This window comes from Sprattus sprattus (assembly GCF_963457725.1).
Source record: "Sprattus sprattus genome assembly, chromosome: 3".
Lineage (NCBI taxonomy): Eukaryota > Metazoa > Chordata > Actinopteri > Clupeiformes > Clupeidae > Sprattus > Sprattus sprattus.
Window position 1 is genome coordinate 18289302 of NC_137922.1, and position 21861 is coordinate 18311162.

The 21861-nt window shown below is 43.8% G+C and overlaps 1 protein-coding gene across 2 annotated transcripts; it reads right to left on the reverse strand.

Annotated features, from left to right (window-relative positions):
* Nucleotides 1–1210: 1210 nt before the first annotated feature.
* vldlr (very low density lipoprotein receptor) lies at nucleotides 1211–20428 on the reverse strand. 2 transcript variants are annotated; one of them, XM_080834134.1, is made up of 20 exons: nucleotides 20197–20428; nucleotides 17403–17522; nucleotides 14659–14781; nucleotides 12983–13105; nucleotides 12160–12528; nucleotides 11103–11225; nucleotides 10365–10487; nucleotides 9153–9272; nucleotides 8632–8757; nucleotides 7816–7987; nucleotides 7103–7321; nucleotides 6582–6700; nucleotides 6159–6298; nucleotides 5720–5861; nucleotides 4893–5042; nucleotides 3543–3605; nucleotides 3283–3369; nucleotides 2739–2819; nucleotides 2161–2330; nucleotides 1211–2013 (listed from the first exon to the last, which is right to left on the reverse strand). In XM_080834134.1, the coding sequence occupies exons 1-20, from the start codon at nucleotides 20255–20257 to the stop codon at nucleotides 1978–1980; spliced, it is 2667 nt and encodes an 888-aa protein (XP_080690260.1). In that variant the 5' UTR covers nucleotides 20258–20428; the 3' UTR covers nucleotides 1211–1977. The 2 variants fall into 2 exon arrangements, with proteins under 2 accessions (XP_080690260.1, XP_080690259.1); XM_080834133.1 differs by lacking the exon at nucleotides 3283–3369.
* Nucleotides 20429–21861: the final 1433 nt, after the last annotated feature.

The following is a 21861-nucleotide window of genomic DNA, read 5'->3' on the forward strand; positions in this document are numbered from 1 at the left end:
TATTGCAAACAATCCAAAAAGAAAACAAAATAACATTAAAAGTATGCTATTTCACATTCACATGTGCCATCTGTTTTTGAGTAAATTTGAGTAAAGCACCCAGACATAAAAGAAACCCAGGTTCAGGAAGTATTTTTTGTCATTCTTCTGGATAATTAACAAACTATGTAGATCATCTACCCATAGTATACTACATCACAGCATGACGTTTGTTTAGATGTTCAGTGATGTGCCTCCAAATGTTATGTTACATGCAATTTAGGATTTGTACTTTGCGTAACGGAATCATTTCGTCTGTATAAATATAAGCTACCATAATGACCTAACCTTCTGCACCAGAGTAGACTGGGCTGTGTTCTTATTAATGTGGATTGAAGTGACAAAGTGGTTTATACTGATCAAAAAGGGTTGAGTATCAGCAGCCTGTGTATGCACACATAATCAGCCCAGCCAACACCAGGCCATGGTTTATGCAGTTAACCTTTTAGACGCAGGCTGTTATGGAGTAATTACATTGACGTGAACTTTTAGTAGCTGCCTGAACTTTCACGGCTTAAGATTCATAGGAATTCACTAATACAGAGAACTGTGCGGTCATAAGCAGGGTTTCCCATACACCAAAACGTCTTGGTATGCTATGGTAAACTAGACACTTGCAACTATGACTACAATCTAGAAAACAAATGTTTTTGAATGTGCAGTAAATCTATAGAACTATTGTTTTAAGCACATGGGTTTGCCCGCAACAACCATGCGGACAAAACAGAAGCCTGGGAAAAGGGTAAAGTGCATGAACACACATGAATAAATTCATGACGAACCAGAGGAGAGAAGAATAATATATATAAATCTGATAAAAGATGTATTTTTAGAATACATTCCCAGGGTCCTGCTCTAGATGCTGTAGTTACAGGTAGGCAGTGTTTTACTGGCTTCACAGCTTCATATTGTACTAGCATAAATTAGGCCCCATACTGTGAAGATGCTTTGAAGTTGTTTGATATTAATAATACGCTAAAATTAATTCACTCATTTTAAAAGAGCTCCAGTTCAATCAGTATTGTAGTGGTGTAATCAGTGTCTACCATCTACTATAATGATTTCTTTGAAGTTAGGCGGCACATGTTGACGCAATTCAACAAAAGAGGTCAAGTTTGAATAACCTTGTCAGGTTTTATTTAATCTATTTGCAAATATGATCCCCGTCACAATACAGAGCATGTTGTTTCCCTGTACAATGCTATAAAAGGTCACAGGTACAGCACACAAACATACAAAATATTTTAACAAACTCCTTTTTTTTTTTTACTTCTTTAAATACATTATTTCCTTACCCCTGGTAGTTTGCCCCATCATAGCAAAATCGATTCAGTGAAATGTATACAATCTTATTTACAGAGGAACATTTGATCAAAGTGCTTCAGAGCCCTCCTTGTGGGTTCCGCTGAGGGACGTTTATGTACACCGTTATACAAATGGAGTGACCGCACTCGCTTTATAAAGCTCCTTTTTGCCTTCGTCACAAAAACACACATGAAAAGCCTTATAAGAACACGCTAGGAGGTAAAGTTCATATGAAAAAAAGGAGAAAAAAGAAAACACCTTACTGGACACGGGTGCCTAAAATATCCATTTCCTTTCTCAAATATTCACATGCGCAGATAAGCGCAAAGACAAGTGTGGGGGGTCTTCAGCCACGTTTCTGAGACGCTGAACTTTAGACAGGAAGTGTTGTGGGGCACTGGAAGTGGGCAGAGGGTACAGTTGACGTAGGTAAATCCAACACACCGTGATTCCTAAATGCTTTTCGCACTGTGAGGGGTGGGGAGCAATTCAACATACTCAAAAAATATTCCTTCATCTCTTCTCCCCCAGAAGAGAAAAATACAACATAATGCACTCCAGAAGGCATCTGGTTGTAGCTCTGCTAGAGCAGCAGTCACTGGTAAACAGGTAAGAACACTGAAGAGCGGTGGGTTAGGAGAGGTCGTCGTCTGTGCTTACCACGGATATCTGGGCAAGAAAGAGAAAGATCAGCATTAGTATTTCGTTTTGGTAAAGATTTAAAACGTTGAGAATGCTAGTTCTCAAAAGGAGTGAGATTGTGAAGATAAATTCAGTATGAAACACTTAAGTCTACTCGAGCTCTATTGCCCTTACCGCTGGGTACGTGTGTCCGACAGAAGCCGTGTGTCTGGTGATGTCAATGTTAAGGTCTTCCTCTGTGGTCTTCAGGTACACCGGATTGTCAAAGTTCATGCTTTTCTTATTCTTCGATTGCCAGTTTCTCCACATCAGATAACCACCAGCAACAGCCATTGCCAGCAGCACTGCAGAGAACACACAGGATTGACATTAATAATGAATAGTAGAATAATGAAGGTTCTACATGTTACAAAAACCTAAATCACATCTCAACTTTAAAACTGTATCTGCACATTAATATACCAACTTCAGTGGAAGCGATGCATGCCTAATGCACATCAATATTTTATCCATCATCAACCTCCATGTATTGCTGGATGAGGCAATCAAGTAGTAATGTTCCGACATGGAAGGCTTTAGCAACAAAGCATTCGGACCGGATTTGCACAACTCTTAAACCCGTCAGCAGAACCTCTGCATCAAATGATTTAGCACAGATTATGAGTGGACCGAGAACTAGAGCACGATCTGGGCCAGAGGTTGTCCACTATAAGCTACAGAACTGGAGAGCAGAAGGGAGGACCAATACTCACAGACAGGCAGAATGGCCCATGCAGCTGCAGATCCTTTAGCAGAAGAGCTGACCTCGTGCATGGATGCACTAACATTCCCTTCTGGGATTGGGGGTGGGGGATGGAGAGGACAGCGTTAATATGGGAAAACCCATAGAGCAACAAAAAACAGAAACATGATGTCACGTTTAATTTTGAAAAAAAGGATCTATGGTATTTAGTGGGGCAAAGACAAAGGGCTGCATTAAGTATAAAGATTTCTGTGCCAGAAGCAAGTTTGACTATCAGTTTGATCAAAGCTTGGCTTGCCATGCTAGAGAAGGAGCCAACATTTCCACAAGGGCAAATATTCAGCAAACACTACTGGAGGATATGAGTAAGTTAAACTATGTGATACTGTTATTTTCAAGGACACTCTAATGCTCTTTAATGGATTCAAGCAATGTGGATGTGAGCGTGAAGCTCTAGGTACTGTGAGTAATTTGTGACATTCTGGATTAAGCATGTTAAGGCAAGATAATAGGGTATCAATCTAGACTGAGTAGCAGAGCATTTTAGGGATTACCTTTTATCGTGTGAAAAAAATGACTACCACCACATTCAGCAGATTTACAACTGTCGTTCTGTTTGTTTGGAGTATGCAAGGGCCATTCTATTTCACAGGAATATGGGATTAATTGTAATTAAAAGCATGAGACAGCATTCCATCACACCTTACTAATAAAGAATCACCAATCCTCAGCAGAAGCACACCACTAATTGAGTCAAGTCATTAACAGAGAGAATACCTACAGACTACAGGAGTCATGCCATGACCTCATTTACCTTGAGGGGGAGCAGAGGGTGACTGTGCCTTCCCAGCATCCTTTGGGGCAACTGAGGCATTGGCTGTTTTTGAGGGGTGAGAGCCAGAGAGCAAAGTCTCATGCAATGCCAGGGACTGACAACTGTGGTACTGTAACTTATTGTAATACTATTATTCACCATCACCAATCTATATGGCCCCTTATACAAATAACAATGAGGCATCTGTTCATCCGTGTGAAGTCAGCAGCAGTAAGACGAAGATTGAGAGGAGGAAGACGAAGAAGTAGAACAGCAACAGGAAGCAGCACAATAAACACCAGAGCACATCCAAGGATGCAGCACAAACAAGGCATCCTTTAACCAGCACGACAATGTCTCTCTTAAACAGAATCTTGGGAATTACCTTCAATTAAAGTTCATTTTTCCTGATACAAAAACAACAATGTAGCCATAAACAGAAAGCAATGCCACTACATATTGCCTGTAACCTGGATGAATGCTACTGTCCAGAAATAACAACATTACCCATCTCTGAATATGCTCACTGTCTAATCAGGCGTTCAGTATGAACTGCAGATCACACTCTGACTCAAAGCTTTGGCTGGGCTTAGCCCTGGCCTGAATCAAACACAACTCCTGGATGCACACTCCTGCTTTTAGAGCTTTCCGCAGCTGAAAAGAGGACTACAAGAATCCCTGCATCAATCCATACAGCTCGTGCTTGACACTCCTATTGAATGCCCTGCCTCTAGTGTGGGGAGCTCTGGGCCTTTTCAATCCTTTATCTTCCTAAACTGAAGGAATCCATGACCGAATACAACGTGCCATTCTCTACCCATTATCATCAAGGGAAAAAACAAGCCTTTTTGCAGCTGACAGCTCAATACCATTGACGAGGAGTGTCGGGATAAAAGACTTACAGCGCTGAATTTTAAACCATATAAGCATTCATGTGGCAGCAGAGATCACTTGGCCCTCAGACTGCTGCTGTCCTCCCCCCCCTTTCCCCAACCCCCCCTTATCCTCCTTTACCCTGGCTTTCCTTTGGTTCAGAACCCACTTCCAACAAGCTCGAGATGCCAAGTGCTACCCCTACAATACTAAATGCTACATGACTCCACAAGAGCAGAGGGGAAGTGGGGAGAAAAACATGAAAAACAAATTCAAGCTGAAAGTGGAGCCATCACTCAATCTGAGAAGGGGTAGACGGGATGACGACACCAACAGCTTGCACTGGGCAGCTCACAGCAGAAAGGAACAGAGAGGCGCTGAAAAGAGTGCCCCCCCCCCTTAAAAGGGGGAGTTGCCCCCACTATTGCATGAGCAGTTAACCCCCCCACACCAATGGCTCCTTGCTTGGCTACTTGCCTGGTTTACACGTCCGGCCGTCGGAGCCCAGCTTCCAGCCATCGGGGCAGACGCACGTGTACTTTGGAGAGTGCTTGTTGATCTGCGGCGCTGGCAGGCACATGTAAGAGCAGCCGCCATTCTCTAGCTTCTCGTTGCACCAGTCAGTTCCTGCAGGACGAGATCACATTCAAAAAGGAGGGTTTGTTGTTGTGGGGCTGAAAGACCAAAGTCTGAACAGTGGGGTTCCTTTTAAAACAATTTTCCTTCTTGGCAGGAATTTCTCCTTGACTGCTTTGACAGACAACATGTTGACCATGAGGTGGTCTCTGCTGATGGTTTGCTGATGCCCCAGATGGCTGCTGACTCCGGAATGTATCTGGCCCCTAGTCAGAACTGGGCCACATCAGGGCCGCATCAGGACCAGATCAGTCTTGGCGTCAGCTGCCATCTGGGGCATCAGCAACCAATCAGCAGAGACCACCTCATCCAATGCACTGCAGGGGGATACCCTCAGTTGACATGATAATCTTGTCTCAACCAATTTACACTGTAGTTTGAGCAGCAACAGTGTGGACACAATTTTCTGAAACGCTACATGGATTCTGTAAGTGGCAAGAAATAAGAGGCGTGGGGAATAAGATGGCCAGTATAATAGTGTGTGACAAGGACGACTAAGGTAATTAAAATCTGTTCACCAAGACTGAGCAGGCACTCAAGTTGAAGGAAATGAAGAATATGTTCTGGGCAAATACAGTAACTGAAACTGACAGAATGATTGAAGCTCAAATAGAGATAGGCTATACTGTGGTGGGGCACCATGTCACACTTTTCAAACCTGGACTCACCTGAGAGTTGAATTAGCTCATGATAAACTATAATGTCCTGAGGTTCATTCAGATTGCTGGCCAAAACGGTCACGTCAGATCCTGTGAACTTGTTAGCACCATAAATAGCCTCATTCTCCCCGTCTGTCCAGAACACCCGGTCCTTATAACAAAAAAAGATGCCAAAAATACATCATCCAAGTCATACGCACAGAGATAGGTAGATGGAACTGTACAGTGGTCCCACACTCACTGAATCATCATACAAGCCTTCGCAGCTCTCTTTCAGCAACATCATACAAATATGAGGTAGATTACACTAACAGTCCCGTTAGGAAATTCATAGATTTTCTGCATTAAATCACTACAATGTACTCTACATCAATTTCCCCATCAAAACATTGTTTTGAGACTTATATACAAATGACATCACACTAAGGTGCATCTTGTCCCGTCTTACCTCAAACACAGTGAGGGCAAACGGGTGAGCCAAGTAGTTTGATGACTGAAGTACTTTCCGGCGGTTGTCGCCATTGAAGTCGACACTGCAGAGCATGTGCAGCTTAGAATCCACCCAGTAGAGGCGGCTCTTGATCAGATCTGATGTATTTTACACAAACGTTTCATCAGTTTACCAACATGGCCGTACACAATCAAATGAATCAGGATGCTAAAAAAGAGGTATATACAAAAACATCAATTGCAAAAAAAGAAAAATATGTTGCGTTAATGTTAATAATAGTAATATGTTAACATTTTGGTGCCTGTTCCTATGAGCTCAAAATGTAATACCATAGATTTTGAACAAAAGTATTGTAAAGTTAAAAAAAAAGTACAAAAATATTGATGTGTTCTGACAGCATTCTAGCATCAGTTCACCCACCCAGAGTGATTCCATTGGGCCACTGAATGTCCGTGTCAACCAGGACCTGCCGGTCAACTCCATTCATCCCGGACTTCTCAATCTTAGCTGGCTCTCCCCAGTCAGACCAGTACAGAAACCTAGAACACATCCGCATCAAGTTATGGTCCCATATTATCAGTCAGCACAGTTACATTGTCAAAATTAAACTATGCAATGCTTATTACTTGTGTATCCTAGGAATAGACACAGGTGTTTTTATGCACTTTCCTGGCAGTTCAGCTATGCATGTCTATCATGAATGAAATACTTCCAGTGAAACCCGTTGCTTGCACTCCTCGCATAGGAGGCATGCTGCATACCTGATTACAGTTCAAAGCCTCTGAATATTGAGAACAATAGAGGCAAAACAACTTAACCCAAGGTCAATGCATCCAGGTCAGTCCTGTCGTCACATAACAGGTTGTTCGATGGGGAAAGAATGGTATAATCCCCTTCTCACCTATTGACATTTGCTGTAGGATCAGGCCATCCTAACTTACCCTGAGAGGGGATCCACAGCTATGGAGGCTGGCTCCTTCAGGCCACTGCCAAACAGAACTTTCCTCTTGGTGCCGTTGAAGTTTGCCACTGCAATGCTCTTGCTGCCCAGATCCGACCAGTAGATGTTCTTATAAATCCAGTCCACTGCAATCCCTACGGGCATCTGAACATCTTCTATAACCTTGACATGGCTCTCCTCTCGTTTATCTAGCCATGTGCTGAAAAACAGTACGATTCATTATTTAACGTTGACACTGGTTTACTGTTCGTTGACGCTACTCAAACATTATGTGGCCACATTCGGACCTGTTTATGAAAAGCCAGTCGTTATGGGTTTGGGGTGAAACACTTCATAATTGTGCTCAATGTTGCATCTCAAGGCCTCAGTGACATCTTCGCTTGTAGCAATTTTCATGCTGACATTTAACAAATAAGACTGTCAGACACAACTCCGTCTTTGATCATCCTAGGTTCTGTAATCAGAAGACCTCATCACCTACACAGATTCATTTATTAACCTGCCAATTCCTTTGGCAAGTACACCATATAACACCAGCATATAATAGGATGAAGTAGAGGGTTTGGAGGAATGTCTGAATGGGGATTGGAAATCATTTCTAGACTCAAATTTGTACAACATCTCCCAAAATGGCTTACAACAACAACAAAGCGACCCATTGGGGGGGAAAAAGGAGAATAAAAAACACCTCACCTGAAGATGGCTTTCTGCCCCAAGTCCGCCCAGAAGATCTTCTGCTGGGTGAAATCAGCATCTAAGGCCACAGTGTTCCTCAGCTGCTCCACGATCTGGGTGTACTCCCTCCTCTCCAGCCCCAGTTTACGGATATCCCGCCGATTAGTGAAGATTAGGCAGGGCTCTTTACCTGCAGGTACAAGTCCCAGATGAAACACACGCATATGGTTACTGTGTGAAAAGGGTTAAGGAGAGGAAAGGTTCAGGTATTAATCCAGAAAGTCAGCATGTAGACCATATCAATACCTTTCCAACAAGCAAAGAGTCAGATTGCCTTTTAGATCACATTATTAGTATGTTTATGTAGTATACACATTTAGCCAAAGCAACCGACCGTAATACATTTAAATTGTACGTGTTTTCCATGCCAAACACATGACCCATATTTTCCAACACACCCAATTCAAATCACAAAGTAGTGACACGTTAGAAACTGCTGCAAGGGTGGCACGCAGTAAAGCCTGATGTCCATCATCCGCGGTCCATTCACAGGAAGAGAAGATTTTTTTTTTTTCTTGGCGAAGCCTTGATGACAGTTAGTCATGCTTTTTACCCCATTGCTGCATGGGGCAGGTGATTTCAGCTCCCAATTGGACAGTTAAGGTAATTATGGCAAACCGTGATTGGCAACTAAATGCAACAGAGAGGACATTCACTATCTGGACAGTGATCAGGCACGTCTGCTCCACTGGAGTATGAGGAGCAGACGGACACAGGTGAACTGCTCAAACTGCCTGGCTCGGGTGCAAGTACAGAAGGCCACATGTTACTTACCGACAGCCTTGCAGACTCCCGTGGTGGGGTCCATCTGGTACCCACTGTGGCACTCGCACTTGTACCCTCCTTTCAGGTTTATACAGATCTGGCTACAGATCCCAGGGTTCTGACATTCATTTATATCTATGAAGAGAGAGGAAGTTGACATTTATCTGGGCTATTGTGTAAAATTCATGTACACACAGTTTTTGTGAATCAAACAGTGTTGTGTGCAGTGTGTAACTGCAGTTAATGTGAAGATGCCCTTGTTAGGTCTGACATTTGTTCTTCGTATTGACAAATGTGTTATCTCTGTGCATCCGAGAGCCTCAAGAAGTTTTGATTAGAGATATGGTCAGCACATTTTGGTCCCGTTAGCCCTTCATGTTGAGACAAGTCTCAAACTGGGACTATTGAGGAAGATGAATTTGCGGCATACAAGCTTTATGGCAGGAATGACGCTGATGGTTTAAATTTAGAATCTGGGACTTCTCGGAATTTAATCAGACTTGTGATTAAAATGTCCCATGCCCACGTACCTCCACAGGTCTTGCGATCTATGAGCTGCAGGCCGGGAGTACAGTCGCACTCATAACCAATCACCATGTCCCGGCAGATATGGGAACAGCCACCATTGTTGAGCAGACACTCGTTCAGATCTAGATTGAAGAGGGGAGACACAAACGGACATATTTTTTTCACCTGGCTAGAGATTTTTGTTGTATTAACATAGTATCACATACCAGATACACACCATCACTAAACTAAAAGTGCATGTATTTCATTATGGACAAAGATCTTTCCAGTGGCTGACATCCATTCATTCTTTCATATTGCAAGAAATTTGAGGTTGACCCGTTTGTTGCCAAATTGCCATAAAATATCACTTCTACCCCATGTTTGTTGGGCTTCAAGCTCATTTCATAATTTGGAGACTTAACCAAATCACCAAGTAATTTTCTGAGCCTATGCGCACTTCTGCTTTGAATGTCATAGAAACAGAGGGTGCTGTGAACCCACAAGTCTAAACCCTACACTTTATGTATTGCATGTGGGATCTGAATGGGCAACAATATCCTGACATTCTAGTATAAGGTTGCAGGAATGGAGCCGTGATCCACAGCCAGTCTAGTTTGTCAAAAAGGGTTTCTCAAAGAAATGCATTTTTAACAATTAATTAAGTGCTGTGTTGTTTATATGAATACATAATTTACATGAACACCCCATTTAGTAATATTTGTTTGTTACTCAGCAACACAGATTGTGATAATGTTGGGGTTAGGTGTCCTTGAAAATGAGCAGCAAGCCAACATATCTGGGAGGAGACAGAACTGGTAGAGATAGTATGTCCTTGAACCACTAAAACAAACATGCACCTATAAGGCAAATATCAATCCTACTGTATGTAGGCCAGGATCCAAAGACAGGTTTGCCTCTTGGCTCAGAGAGTGCAACGTAGCCAGAGACCAATTTAACACCAGCCCAGACTTCATTTAAAGAGCTCTAAACGCCCCCATGCTACCTGCACTGCATACTCTTGAACATAACCAGCCTCTGCTCTGCAAGTTGCTGACGAAGAAAAGAAAGAGTAGGTTCCACATTCCTTAAAAACCCTCATAACTATTGATGACTTCCAGTTCCCTGAGCTGTTCATTTTTAAAGGCTTAACATTCTACTGAGGTGTGGCTGCCTTCCACTTCAGTGGTAAAGCACAAGAGTGCACTGAAACAGAAGACTTCCAGACTACTTACTGCACTCCTTGATGGGCTCGTCGCTCCAGTCTGGACAGTCGCGGGCCTTGTTGCACACCTTGCTCATCTCGATGCACTCTCCACTCCGACACTTGAACTTGTCTGGGCCATTGCACTGGGTCACTGCACAGAAGGGGCGGCAACAGGGACCATTAGTATAGTTATTATAACCAATATGTGCGTACATCTGTGCCTTACGTCCTGTATAGTGGGGTTAATTCACAATCAACAATTCAGTTTTCCACAACAATAACAAATTATTTGTATACTTTAAAGACTAACTTTATTTTGATTAAACTGAATAGGGGCTTGGGCTCTCCAGGTCACAGTTTAAAAGAGCAGAAAACAGACATAGTAAAGGGTGCTTTGTCTAAGCAAAATGTGCCATCTGTTTTTCACAGAGGTTACAAAATTAAATATGTATAGCAAGCACAGTGGGCACTCATCTCATGCCTCACCTGCAAAACTGGCATTTTAGCTGTAAGCCAACATGCTGCTTCTGACCTGACCCACTTCAGGCGGCAACAATTCACATAGCCTCAATTCTTCAAAACCACATTTAACCTCAATTGGGTTTTGTGTGAAACAGGGGGCATCCCTGTCATCTAAGTGCATCCTAGCTTTAAAAACATTAGAGAAATTACTCCCACTCAGCCTTGCCGCTACAGCGGAGATGTGTGATTAGTCACATCCGTAATACTGTAGCTGAACGCACAGGAGGAGATGATGATTACTCACCGTTTTTACAGTTTAATTCATCAGTGCCATCTGCACAGTCCCTCATGCCATTGCACTGCCGGCTGCCGTGGATACAGATGCCATCCTCACACTTGAACTGGTCTGGCCTGCAGGTGCGGACAGCTGGAGAGGACAAACAGAGGAGGGAACACATGCTGATGCTCCTGCACCATAAAGACCCCTCACACCTTACAAAACATGCCAAAGGGCTTAATGTTTTCGTTGAGTCATTCGTTTTAGTTCCACTGCGGTCATTGGGGTCATGGCATTACATACATGATTCCTTACAAGCAGTGCTTTCAGAAAGTATTTAGACACCTTCGCCTTTTTACACTCTGTTGCAGTCTTGCTAAAATGATTCAATTCATATTTTAAACGCATGGCTTGGCTTCTGCTCTAATATGAATCGTCACTTGTGAGACAGGTGTGGGCTTTCCAACTCATGTCCAATTAATTGAATTTACCACAGGTTGATTCCAATGAAAGATGATCAAGAGAAATGGGAGGCACCTGTGCTAAATTTAAAGCGTCATAGCAAAGGGTCAATGTGATTTCAGCTTTCCCTTTTTAATACATTTGCATATTTTTCACTTTACTCATTATGGGGTAGTGTGTAGATTAATAAAGGCAAAAAATGAAGGCTGCAACATAACAAAATGTGAAAGAATGAAGGGGGCTGCATACTTTCTGAATCCACTTTCAATTCCAGTCAGTTCATGGAGATCAATGCAGCTACTGGGCATCTTCTGGGCAGTCAGCTGGAAGTGAACCTCATGACCTCTGCCACTGCTTGCAATGTGTTTTTCTAACAACAGGAGTGCCTACTTCAGCAACCCTTCACACAGAGGTGCCTGGTCCTCCTGGAGATTCTGTTCTCATTCAGTATTCAGTTACAGCCCTAATCTCACATAGGCTGGTGCTCTGCCAGTGGCTTAACCATGTGAATCAGGTGTATTATTATAGGGATTATACCCACTCAGTGGGTGGGGAAAATCTTCTGGAGGTAACCTTTAAACCTGGCCACACCCCCATATCCCAGCGGTTTCCAGAGACTTACGGCAGTTCTTCTCGTCGCTGCCGTCCTTGCAGTCGGGGTCCCCGTCGCACCGCCACTTCCTGTGGATGCACTCCCCCGAGCTACACTGAACCTCGCTGGACGAGCACTTGGCAGGCGGGGTGGGCCGCCCGCAACGCTGTGGCGCCTCGTCCGACTGGTCCGAGCAGTCCACATCGTCGTCACACAACCAGTTGTTGGGGATGCAGTAGGCGTTGCCGCATTGGAACTCGCTGGGGCCGCAGGACGATGGGGGGCAGTCCTTCTCGTCACTCCCATCGCCGCAGTCGTCCTCGCCGTTGCACACGAAGTTGGCAGAGATGCAGCGGCCGCTGGCGCAGGTGAACTCCAGAGGAGCGCAGGTGATGTTACCTGAACACACAACATAGAAGGGTCAAATTATATTTATAATATAAAGAATATATACATGTTAGGAATATGTATATATCTGTATACACACACAAAATCAACTATCTATCCATCATATGCATATATATCAGACACAAAATCAGTTCCGCAACACCATAACCATCATCCACCTGGCATTGGTAGTGCTGTGCTTTATCAGTTACAAGTACAACTTCACAAAAAGACTGCTTCAGTGAAACTCCATTTGACAGACTTGCACTACATCAATGGTCTATGAATAAGTGACAGGATTTTAAAACAGGACTTGGCATGAAATAATATCCATGACATTTGCCTACACACAAAAAGCACGTGAGCGGAATAGATGGTGTCTTGTTAGAGATACAATCAGGCATTAATATACATGCCATTTATACACCAGCTCAAAGCAGAAATAGATTCCCGACAGCAATCTTACCACAGAGCACCTCATCCTCTCCGTTGTCACAGTCCTTCTCTCCGTCACACTTCCAGGAGACGGGAATGCACTGTGTGGAGCCGGTCCCGCAGCTGAACTGATTCACTCGACACGTCCTTGTGTCTGCGCAAGGAACACGCATCAATTAAAACATCAATTAATGCACTCATTCATACACTCATTATTCATTTATTCAGGTAGTCAGGGTTTCCACGCCCACACTCATCTCTTCGGTTAAGATCTGTTGCACAAAAAGGTCTGCAAGGTATACGTTACGCTAATGTTCAGTGTCATTAGCATCAATGGGCTTTTAAAGGGCTTTTTAAAGACTGGATTGGATTCAGATTAAAGAGGGGCCCCCACGCCACCTTACAACCCGAGGACGTGCAGTAGGCCCACACCTCCCACTGCGTTCAACACATGCCACAAGCTATTAGTGCACAGGGAATGTGTAAACCTCCTGCGTTAATAATGCCAGCCTTCTGAGGGCAAATACAGCCATGCTTGTGTGGTCTGAGAGCAGCATTGCACAATCAGCTGGAGGAGTTCCACATACTGTGTTTGAACACATAATGAGTCAAGGTAAGGCAGTGTGCAGTGTCCTTTCAAAATACTTATACGTGAAGTCATTAGTCATTATGCATAGCAAACGTCTTCTGTGGAAATGGGAGGTCCAGACACGCAAGTTGCCCCAGCAAACAGTACAAGTGCAGAGGCATCAGAAGAAATGAATCAGTGAATCATTTCCTGCTGTATGTGAAGCAACCCCATACAGGAGGACACATCAGAGTAACTAAGAGTAGCCTTCCTGACAACAAAGCACAAGCACAAGCACACACACAAGCACAAGCACACACACACACACACACACACACCACACGCTACACTCCCCCACACTGACACACACACTTACTCCCCTGACTCCATTTGTTGCTGACAAACCACTACAGAGAGCTGATTAGCCACTATCCGATATGAGGTCTTGCCGAGTGCACCTCCATATGCACTATGGCACAAGTTATGAGATGGACTGGGTGAAATGTGTTGCTATGTGCCCAGCCAGTAGCGGTGGAGTACACATTAGGGCGAAACATACTGCTTCTGAGTGAAATGAAGTGAGATGAGCAGATGACCGTAAAGTTAGATCTCCCAGAGGAACCAGTGTAACCTGATCTGTTACAGTGTTGATCTACAGCCATTTCCACAAGCTGGCACAGCTGCTGCTTTTCCACAGCCAAGTGCTGACCGCGTGAGCGGTCAGTGCTCTGGCTCCTTTTGTACGTGTGATAATGCACGCTTGTCAAGGGAAGGTTAATTTAAATAGTTATTGCTTCACGTAGACAAAAAAAAAAAAAAGCACAGTACTCCCTGAGGCCAACTTGGCAATCAATAATGTGTATCCAGAGATGCAGCAGTCTCTTGTCCAAGACATGATCAAGACTGATGCATGATTAACACACAGGCTAAAGTGATTAGGCTACCTGAAAAGATTATGCAACACAAGAAACTAACTGTTGGAATAACTTCTACGTGATTATTGCAGTTATTCCTTAGGAATCTCTCTTGGCAGGCTGCCCGAAGTGATTCCTACTCGATTGGAGGCAGGGTGCCAGAAAAACAAACCCACAAACAAACAAACAAACAAACAAAGCCAAGCAGAAGAGTGCGCCACTTACGGCACAGGTCGATGCTCTCGTCGGTACCATCTTCACAGTCCGGCTCCCCATCGCAGTGCCACCGCTTGGGGATGCACTGGCCATTCCGGCAAACAAAGTCCATCTCCGCACACGTCTTCCTCACTGCACCAATGAGAAAAAGCGTACACACACAATTAATATCTTCAACATGATTAGTAGCATGACTTGTAGTAGTAGCACACGTTTAGGTATTTATATAGTCTGAATACAGCATAGAGTAAATCAAAAATAATATTTGAATGAACACATACGACCCCCTTTTACAAATGCTTCCTGTTTTCAAGCTCACTTCAAAAACATAATGCAGGGGGAAACAATATGTACACACACAAAAAAACACCCTCTCCCCAACAGTCTTCTGAATCATAATGAAGGAAGACAGACACGGAATGTCATAAAGCCCCTGATCTGAAATCAGGATAAACATGTTCACAGTTTGTGTTCACATCTGAGTCATCGGGACCTTTAAGCAACAACTGGTGCCAGATCTGCTTGTATGCCAACATCCTTGATGAATTGTGAGAGTTACAGCCCAAATTAAGACAGACTCGTCTGTTTGAGTCCCACATTGAATCTCACAAATCTCTTTCCTGAGACCCGTGGGCACAGTCACAAACACAAAGTGCGTTTGTTAACACATTATCTTTCTTCTGAGGATGTTAATTTGCCTGCTTATTTCTTCTGTAGGCCATGCCTTGTTTACAGAGGGGGGGAATTCATTTCAGGGTAATTTACCAAAGTAAACACCAACTGATTACACAATGTACTCAATAGCAGTATCAATGTCTAACACTAACAGTATCAACGTCTCCTTACTTGGTTTGAATGGAAAATGAGGTCAACTTTTCTGAATGGCAGAAGGCAAACAGCCATAAGGCACAGAGCCAAAGTAAGTGGTGGTGCCGGCCAGCACCTGATATTTACACCTGTTCATTGCAGCGGAGGAACCGGCAAGGGTACTGAAGCTAATGCTGGCAGCCAACTTGGAGGGAAATGTGCCTTCTGTACGACTCCCCACATTTTATTGGAGGCTTTTCCCGTCTGCCTTTGTGTCCGAGTGCGTACTCAGAGGCCATGCTGGCCTGTGGCTGGAATGGTAATAAGTGTCAGGAGTTCTTCCCCTGTGATCGATCAGTATTCATGTCACAGGAGGAACACTCAGAGAGGAATGCTGAAGAAGGGAAAACTGAACAGCTTTTCCAATTACAACCCAACTGGGCAAACACAACAATGGCCATTACTTCCTGAATTTTTTTTTAACCATTTCAATATATTTACTAATATATTTTACTACATTTTAAAATGGAGAAAGACTACACAAAAGACAACAACAGGATGAATAACTGTCCACCATCAAGCTGCAAATGCCCAATTCCTGATGCAAATTATCCAAATCTGGAATCAGATTTGAAAGATTTTTTAGAAGGGGATCTGCGGTATTGTGAAAAGAGTGGTGTTGACAACCCATAACATTTTCATACCAGCTGAGCGGACACCTTGAATCTGCATAGTGCATGATCAAAGCAGGCACAAGCAGCAGTTCTCACACACCGCATGCAAGTCCCAGGAGGGCATCGTTCTGGTGCATGGAAACATTTCTGCAGAGAGAGAGCACCTCTTCTCGTGTGCTGTAACCATGCCTCCCTGTGCATCACGTTTGAGATAAAAGCTTCTGTTAAATACATCAAGGTAAACGTCTGGTAGAATTTTCTGGTAGAAAGGCAAGGCCTATTTTCTGTCAATTTTAAACAAAGAATTCTGGATGCAAGTCTTCATATTTGAGCAAAATGATCGCAAAGGGCAAAATTTCACAGACTGGCAAACCACCTAAAGTCAGTAGACATGTTTTTGCCGCTCTGGGAAGATCCACATTTTTGTCACTCCAGTGCAAGGTCACATGCTCACTTGTAGAAGGGGAGTGAAACTCCCTGAACTGAGGCCCAGTCAGCTGATCTTTACTCAACACAGTGGACAACATCCAAGGGAGAAGCAACCAGCTGCAGTTTGGTGTTCCTCACAGGAGCTCAACGCCCGAATGGAAGCCTTCCATCAAACACATGCTGCATTTCATTCTCATTTCTGTGCCAGCCCCTCCCTCCTCCTTTCATATTCGTTCACCCCCCCCCCCCCCTCCCCCAGCCCAATTTCCCTCCCTTTTTCCCTCCCAAGACTCATTTCATGACCCAGAAAACACAGAGATAGAGGATGTGGCTCATACAGATGTGAACCTCTGCACTGATGCCATTTTTAGCACTTGTTTGACATCCAGGAAGAACATGGGATTTGGTCTGGGGTAGAGCTGAGTATCGAACCAGGCTAGCAGTGCGCATGGACGTCATGCTGCCCAGTCAATACGATGCTCACTCGTGAGCGACACAGGTGCTGAGCAGCACGGCCGAGCAGCCAAGCAGAAAACCTTGCAGAGGGCTGGGGGGGGCTACAGTGCACATCCAATCCTGTAATGACCTTCTGTCACAGTTAGAGAGGGGTGCAACGTTTGTGTCCTACTGTGTGTGTGTGTGTGTGTGTGTGTGTGTGTGTGTGATAGAGGTGGGCTGTGTGCAAGTGCTTCTAAATCTTCTCGGCTATATTCCCAAAGAGTGTTTCTGCGTGCGTGTTCCTGTAACATGTTTGCTTCTGAGGGTTTGAGTAAAAAGGAGAGAGAAAAGATGATGAGTGCAGTGAGACTGGGTATGCACGCGGGTGTGAGAAAGAAGACTCACCACAGGTGTTCTCGTCGCTGCCGTCTGAGCAGTCCTCGTCTCCATCACACTTCCACACGGAGGGGATGCAGCGGCCATTCCCACACTGGAACTGCGAGGGCTCGCACTGTGTCTGCGTCCCTGAGGAAGAGGAAGAGGTAGAGAAAGGAAGCGTACAGTAACTCAACTGCGAGGGACGTAGAGGAAGGAGCCGCACACCACTGCTGCTGACTACGTCCACATTTCCAGTGATCGCAGAGAGTTACCCTACTACACAAGGACACAGCTGAACAATGAACAATGACTGGAAAGATGAAGACAATGACTGCATTATTAGCAACATTGGAGCATCCATCTCCAATGTCTTTTATTCATAGTGGAACGAATACATAATGTTCCACAGGTGCGGGATGTTGTGGATTTGAACCCAGGGTTCCATCTGGCCATTAGCATAAATCCAGTGGTGGTGATTCTAAAGGAATACTTAAATCATCAAGTTGCTCATTATGAATTGATGAATAAGCATTATAGTAATGCATACGAAATATATGCCAGTTGGGCACGTTTCCCATGTTTATTTTTATGAATGCCCTATTCAGGCACATGCTCAGGGCACAGCCATTCCTATTGTAAGTTACATGGAGATATCTGCACGAGATGCACTACTGCCATCCAAAACAAATGGAAATCAGGAGTACCTTACAAAGACTCAATGAAGTTTTTTTGAAAGATTATGCATGGACTTTCAGGTGCAATTTGTAATTCCAGTGTGCACTAAATTAAAATAGATTAACTCTAATTCTGATCTGTATCTGTTTTCAGCTTTGTTCAGTGAAGTGTCTGCACCTTGTGAGCAGATAAGATCAAAACTGAAATTGCAATTTAGAATCTAATCGGGGCAAACGTTAAATATTCACAGCAAACTACTCAGAGTGCAGTTTTGCTACTTTGAATCACTGCATGATTTAAATGACAGTGACTAACGTTTTTTGCTCCCCATGCAAAGCATAACATGATTTGCCAGGACCTACGTAGTATGGAATAACTCTTTACTCTTATAATATTTACCTTAATCATTCACAGCCCTGACAGATGCTTTGTTACCTTCAGAACAAACCTACATTGAGGTAATACTAGTGTGGCCAAGGTCAAGAGCCATGCATGCAGTCTAAGTAATGTCATGTGACATTCTGCCCTTGACCCACGACTGGCCCAGTCATATGGAAATGCTAACCATAAAACGTAAAGGTTATTTATTTGACAACATTTCACCCGCCTGAAACCCTAAGGAGACGCGTTTCCCGAGTTAAGGCCGTTATTCTGTTGCTGCGAGCAGGTGCATAAAGAAAAACAAACAAACCTCGCAATGCCTTTTATTTTGTTAATGTAAATCTTCGTAACATAAATTGGCGTGAAGATGTTCACTACTCTGACTTGACTTTAAAGACAGAATAGCTCTAATTCCGTACACACTGCTCAGAGCTTCCATTGCCTGAACAGCAGTACGGAGGTGTACCTTGATTCACGATATGGGTTTTGTTGCGACAACCTCCCTTTAATGTTTATGGTTGGTAGGCTGTATCGCTTAGCCTGCAATGATACATGTCAGCTGTTGGTTACCGAACATGAAAAACCTGCTTTTGATGCCCACCTTGCGTTTTTCAGTCCTATAATCAAGAGGGTTCTGCGTTTACCTGATTTCAGTGCAGAACATATGGCTGAAGCCTATTGGGAAAATTAAAACACCTGGCTAACCTGCCGCAGTCCAGTGCCGTGGTCCCGCCCCCGATGTGGAAGATTCGGAAAATAGTGTTGTGTAACGAGAATACTCGTGTGATAACTGACGTGTGAACATTATTCAGGGACGCCAACAGAACAGTTTGCTCTAAATAAAGCAACAGGCCTCCATGGAGGGAACCCTCCAGCAACCCCACATGGGGTTATAAAAGCAAGGAAGTTTGAATCAAAATCATGCAATGGAATATGTAGCAGCCTTCAAATGCAACACAGCTAGAACACAAAAATGTGAGGGCAGCGTAGTCAAACACTGGCACTGTTATTCTCTTGGGATACCTAACCAGGGCAAACAACAATCCATTAATTGAAGTCACCTGCGTATTAATGAGATGGCACCCCCCCTCCCTACTCACCTTGCCACCTTCAACTCAATGAATGAAGCCCAAGATAGGGTGAGCCCACTGAAAGGGCATTTCAATAGGCTAACCAAATCAATGTAGAATCGGCCCCATCTTGGAGAATAAATAAATAAATTATTGCCCCCAGAGCGAACTAAGCTGAAATAGACTAGGGAACATCAATTTATTAAAGCCGACGCACGCAAACCTCAGTAAAATTAAATGCATTTCAGTGTTGGACGAAAGAACAACGTCCCTGCCAGCACTCTGCATTTTGTGTGTCTATTGTGTTAAAGAATAAATTTACAAAATGTAACCAGAGGCCTATGTTTGGTCCAATTTAAACCAGATTCGGTGATCCATTTATAAAATTAAAGAATGGCCAAATCAAGCCGGACACAAATGATTATGTTTTCGCCGCAACAAAACACGCAGGCCACTGTGTAACGCTAGATATCGGATATAACGTTAACCTAAGATTTGCATTTACTCGTTACACTGTTTTAATGCCTCAACCATATTCCCACGCCGAAGGCAGCTTAACACTAGGAAATGAGACGCTTTCGTTCCTTCGTATGAGCTCAACTGGCTACAGAATAAGAAACACATTCCCCATGCGTAAGAAAATAAGTCCTCGGTAACGGCAGCGGGTGGTGTTCATCTCCACATAGGCTACTCACCTCGAACATATCCACACAGACATATTGGCAGAATAAGAAATCCCAGAATAGACGTGACCATTTCGTGGTATTGCTGAGCAGTGCGCCCGTGGCCTCGTCCTCCGCTGATATTACGGCTCAACCGATCAGTCCGTGTGGCGACAAACAGAAACGCCCGCTAACCACGCGCCTTTATCTCATTTAGTCGGACCCTTTAATCGTTTCCTCCTATCAAGTTGGCCATACAACTGCAGTCCATGTCCTAATTTAATGATAGCGAGAACCTGCAGCAAATAACCGCGCCGGCAGAGTCCAGGCTTTCCTCCTCTCGGTGTCATGTATTCTTACTTAACCCTTTGTCTCCCTCACCCGCATATTAAACGTTCACACTATATTCACCCATTCAGTGCCTGCAGTCCATATGCACCCACATTCGTAATCTGAAAACTGTACTTATTAGATCCCTGGGGATTTGCCTACTTAAGTGTTAGAAGAGGTTCTGATTTCAAACTGTTAGTAGCGGAACTAAAACATGCGGGGCAAATATTGGTAGCTATTCCGGTGTATTTACAAACACTGGTTTGGATAATATTTGGTTGAAAGTGCTAGTGACAACATGAAGTTAGCCAAGCATTTTAAGGGGTACACAATGCTCTGCATTTAGTCCATAATATTATAGGTTTATTGTAGTGGTTTGTGGGTCTGCAATTCTAATCAATAAGATATTTGTGGGCTAAAATAATTGTATAAGAAGTGATGGCAGGCAAAGGTGGCAAGGCAAGTCTAGGCTTGAGTGTTACATCTGCAGATGGAGTGTGGCTTCACAAGTTGATTCACCAGCCTCTCTGGCTAGATCAGAGAAGCCTGAGCTTAAATGCCTTAGTTATTGGAATAGGTTGACAGGAGAGAGTGTTAATCAATGTACCCAGCCTGCATGGATATGATATGCGGCCAGTCCAGGACAGAGGAGCAATAAGCTGCCCTAATCAGTGCAGTCTGTTCGGTGACAGAGAATGCATAAGAATAACAGTCTCACCGTGACCTTGCAGGCAGACAGCAGGACACATTCCTACCACCTTTATCATAGTTCACACACGCAGGGAATAAAGACATGTTAGAATTAGTTCTGTTTAACTCTGATTTTGATAAACAACTCTTTCAGAAGAATAATATAAACATACAGATACAAAAACAACACCATAAAGAGTTCCCTGTGGCATCAGGTGCAGGACTTTTACCCTGTATCGTGTGTATTAACCCTGCTCATCGGGTTTGACTGACAACTCCGTACATTTGGGTGGGCGGTAAGAACCTTCAAAAGAATTATTATTTTGGATATGCTGTGTCATATGACACTGTGACTTTTCCTCTTCCTCTCCCTCTCCCAATGTCTCTCTCGTTTCTCTCACAGTACTCTCAGCTGTGTCTGGAGGGGTTTCACCATTGATTCAGTTCAATCCAATGTATTATTTATATAGCGCCAACACAATACAATTGTCTCAAGGCGCTTTACGGAGCCTAGGGCCTAAACACTAAACAGAGCCTGTTTCGCCACTGATCTGGCACAGGTCCACTGCAGAGCCTTTCCTTCTTCCTTCTGCACATGGGGCCGGCCTACCAGGTATACAAATAAACAAAGGATGCGTCATGAGCCTGTACTTTGTAGTTGATCTGATAGAGGGAATT